The 4,325-nt window shown below is 58.5% G+C and overlaps 1 protein-coding gene across 1 annotated transcript; it reads left to right on the forward strand.

Moving 5' to 3' along the window:
* On the forward strand, nucleotides 1-4,173 carry LOC127751709 (protein yellow-like). The gene is made up of 2 exons (XM_052275680.1): nucleotides 1-667; nucleotides 3,710-4,173. Exons 1-2 carry the CDS (start codon nucleotides 657-659, stop codon nucleotides 3,957-3,959), a joined length of 261 nt encoding a protein of 86 aa, XP_052131640.1. The 5' UTR covers nucleotides 1-656; the 3' UTR covers nucleotides 3,960-4,173.
* The last annotated feature ends 152 nt before the right edge of the window (nucleotides 4,174-4,325 follow it).

Raw genomic sequence — 4,325 nt, forward strand, 5'->3', positions numbered from 1 at the left:
GGTGCCGGCTTGTCTCTCTTTGGCCCCGCCCGTCGTATCGCCCACACCACCCTCACACCCTCAAGGCGGTGGACTTCCCCCAGCAGTCCGCGATATTTCTGCCGGATCCGCCCCCCAGTGAGTCAGCGAGGCAAAACACACTGGCTGCTTGTTCATTACACAGGTGTGTCGTGGCGTGGCGCGGAGGGGAGGGGGGGGGGTCGACCCGATACACAACCACCACACGGCCTGGACGTCGCCGCAGGTGCCGCGGGCCACGCGGGGGTACGTGATACCCGGAGACAAGACAGCGCGCGCATGCGTCGCGCCCCGCCGCGCCCCGCCGCGCCACCACCGCGCCACCACCGCGCCCAGGTGGAGGAGGAGGAGGAGGTGGCGGGTCAGCCCGCCGCGCGCCACCGCCCGCCTGCAGGCGAGCCGACACCGGCGAGGCAGCTCAAAATCTTGCCGGTCGTCTCGAGGAGAGGAAGCACCGCGCCAGCGCCCCGCTCAGCCGCACCGCGGCCGCCGGTCCAGTCAGCGGGCACGAGCAGTGCCCACCACCCGCACCCCCAGCCGGCCCGCTACACATGCGACAGGGGAGGACGTCGCCGAGGAGCTGCTCCTGCTGAGACCCAAGAAGGCCGCTGCCGCTGCTGCTGCTTACCGGCCACGCCATGATCCTCAGGTACGTCCACGAGCTCCGAGTCTATGGCAGTTTACGCGACTTGCTTGCATTCCTGCACCGGCTTGGCCGGCTCGGCCGCCGTCGCGCGTCGGTGTCAGAAAGAAAGCGAACAACATGCATAATAAAGTAGTTCAGTGTTGCACCCCGAGGAGTTCGGCCGCCAGCAGTGGGGAGCGCGCCGCCGCCGGTGTGCACGCTCCCGCGACTGAACGCGTGCGCAGCCTTCAGCGGCTCTGCTCCGCCGCAGCTGCTAGAGTGAGCGCGCCTGGACCGTTCCCAAAGTGCCTATTGGGACACACCCACTTTTTATTTTTTCTGGAGCCCATACCGCGGCGCGGCGGCGGCGCGGGGTGTTTGGCTTGGGTGGCCGTGACTGCATCCTCGTGCGCGCGGCAGAGACTAAATATCGTGCACCACGTGCGCGTCCGAGAGCGCGTATGGGCCTCGCGAGAGACAGGGAGCGGCGCGGAGGGCGGAGGCTGCGGGAAGAGCGAGAGGGCGCAAAATCGCTGGAAACAACCGGTCTTTTTCGTGCCCGTATGCGCCCGCGCGCTTCGGGAGCAGTAGGCGTGGCGCGCCGTGCCGTGTCTCGCATGGATGCATGCCCTTCCCCACCCGACCTCCCCCGAGTGCGTGCGTGGTGTGCGCATGTTGCCACGGTTCACCAGGGTCGAAGATTTTTTTTGAAACGAGGTTTTGATGACGTGTTGAGTATCTTACTTAATATACCGGCTGGCCCACAGACCCGCCCGGAGAATGTTTTTGCCAGTCTGTACTGCATGCAGCTGTTCGGGCGGGCTTGCCTACCGTACCTCCCTCCACGGCGTCTTTACCGCCCCTTGCGAGTAGGCAACGCGTCCACACGCGTGCATGCGGGTCACTATAACTACAAAGTTCCCTGGTGTCTGTGGGCCACCCGGTGTGTTACAACACAAACGCGAAAACACATTTCAAAAGAGACAGTACCCGAGCGGTATCGCTGGTTAATTTTCCATTTTTACCTTTCCCCTCTCCCTCTCCCTGGATCATCACCTGATTGGCGCGTGTTCTCGCCGATGATGGCTGGATGAGCTCGTGTGTTATCACTTCGGAAACGGTGGTGTGGTGGGAATGCTGCCGTGTTGCAGAGCAAGAAGTATTTGTTAAAATATTTCACGCCTTGCCACCCCACTCGTTGTCTAATCCAATCGATCGTTGCACCTCTCTTCCTTTTTCATTTCCGCGTCGGGTTTTGTAAGTGACGGCGGCAGGTTCCCGCGACACGCATCCCAAAGCAAAGCAGAGCTTGGCCTGGCGGGCGGGCAAGACAGGCCACGACACCTGCAAAAATATGTTTTTAATTTAATTTAAAACGTGGATCAACTATATTTTTTTCAAAGTTTTAGTTTGGACGAGACCAGCTAATCTTGGAGCATTTTTTCAAGTCGTTTTACCAAGTGGCTTATTTTTTCAGCTCTGTATGTAGGCCGGAGAGTGATATGGTGTCGTTCAGAGCAGGCCGTAGAGAGGCAGGCCGGGGCAGAGGCGAGGGAGACGATGATCAGCGCCGCCGCGAAGGACGACCGCTCTCCTCTGAAGGACGACCAGGGAAATCCCCATTTGTTTTGGTTGTTGACGTCCGAACTGATGTGAGGAGAAAGTTCGTCACGTGTTTACTCCTTTCTCCTTAGCTTGTCTCAACTCAAGCGCAGTCGTAGTTTTAAGGTTCTACAAAAAACAAAAGCAATAACAAGATAAAGCTCACCTCAATAACCGTCTACTTCTACTAAGATCTCACGTTTTATTCTGCTACCGCTCTGAGGAACTGAACAGAGATGTGAATGACGGGATAATAACGTGTGTAGTATGCATCTCATATTGCACCTGGTGCGCGTGGTGTGGTCTCTGCCCACTGCTTTACTTTGAGTGCAAGTAAGTGAGCCGGGCGACAAACGTTCGGAAATGCCTTTTTGGTCTCCCACTCTCGTTTCGGTTCCAGTCGAGGGAGTCATACCCCGGGGCAAAGTGGAGCAAGGGGCGGGCCGGGGGGCAGTTATATAGAGGGGGCAGGAGGAAGCGGGCCCGTGCGGACGTGACAGGGGCGAAGCGTGGCGGCGTGACGGGGCGCGTGACGGGCGTGTGCGTCACTGCGCCCCGCTTGGGCGCCTGCTTGGGGGTGCCGCTTAGAGGCCCACTTGGGGAACCCGCTGGGGACCCCACTGGGGACCCCAATAGGGACCACTTGTGCACATTGGGGTACCCGTTCGAGACCCCTCACGTCCTCCGGTCCGGCTGCCCTGTCTGCGAGTGCGGGTGTCACGTCGTAGCCCTGGGGGTGGGACTCCGCGAGACTCTGGTGGCCATCCCGCGCCCTCCCGACGTTGCGCTGCATCCCCGTCTCGACATCTGTTTCCCCACCCACCTTTCTCGGCAGCCCCTCTCTCTGGCCACGGACCGGTGCAAATAAGCCATGTGTGCGCCTTTCCCATGAATGACCTTCACATCGCACATCGGGAACCTGCTGTCCCCTCCGTCCGCAACTGGACGCGATGGTTACGCCAACATTTAGTGCACACAATGCGCCCAATGGCCCGGGGCCTGACGTGACGTGAGTCGTACGGCGGTCCTGTGTGTGTGTGTGTGTGTGTGTGTGTGGTGGATTGGGCAGCACCTGCTGTCCTGCGGGCTAGGTCAGTGGATCACTGCGCAGTCATGATCAGCCTGATCCAATTCGCCCTTTCATCGACAGACTGCATGGGCCATAGAGGGTTGCCGCCAGCGCGCGCGTTTCCGGGGTCCCACAGCAGTAATTCCTCATGTTCACCTTTCGCCGAATCAATGTCTGTCTTTACAATGCAACCCCCGCACAGTCACAAACCAAATGCCTATGTCCATGCATTTCCCCGAATACCAACCCGGAACCGGCATTCTACGAAAACCACATGTTCAGTTTGATTCATTCTTAGATTTTCTGACTTGAATTTTAAAAGTGTCCTGCTTGCACGCATTTCCTTTGCGCCATTTTATATTTTATTGATTCCGTCATTTTTGCGTGCCCTACAGATCGTCCGCCTTGGTGGCGCTGCTGACGCTGCTGGGGGGCGCGCTGTCCCTGCACCCCACCATCCCGTCGCTCTCCAGGCGCTCCATGGAGGTGATCGCCGAGTGGCGCACCGTGGACTTCGCGTACCCGAACCGGGTGGTGCGGGACTCGGCCATCCTGACGGGGGACTTCGTGCCCAACAACGTGGTGGTCCTTGACGTGGACGCTTACGGAGAAGGTACACAAACACGTCCAGAAAGACGACGTTAATTTTTAATTTAATATTATTTTTTCCGCTGTCTGGCGAGGAGGGGGCAATATCGTTCCGTTCCACTTGGCAGCGCGGCGGGACAGCCGACACTGCTGCTTAACGAACAACCTGCAATTTAGGCGCGGTAATAAATAAGACAAAGAGCCGAGCGCGTCCCTTCAAAACTGACGAAAGACAAAGACAAGTGAAAAAAGTCCAATCTTAACTTATTACATTTTAGCATATCAACGACCGCAACAAAAACATCAAAAGTAAGCTTGGGAACCCGGCGTTGTGACGATTAGAGCCAGTCATGTTTACCTCGCAGGAAAGGAAACCGTCAACTGACCGGCGGGGCGGTGGGGGCGATGCGGAGCGGGGCGGAG

The sequence above is a fragment of the Frankliniella occidentalis genome, unplaced genomic scaffold (assembly GCF_000697945.3).
Source record: "Frankliniella occidentalis isolate FOCC.00 unplaced genomic scaffold, Focc_3.1 Scaffold756, whole genome shotgun sequence".
NCBI classification, from domain to species: Eukaryota; Metazoa; Arthropoda; class Insecta; order Thysanoptera; family Thripidae; genus Frankliniella; species Frankliniella occidentalis.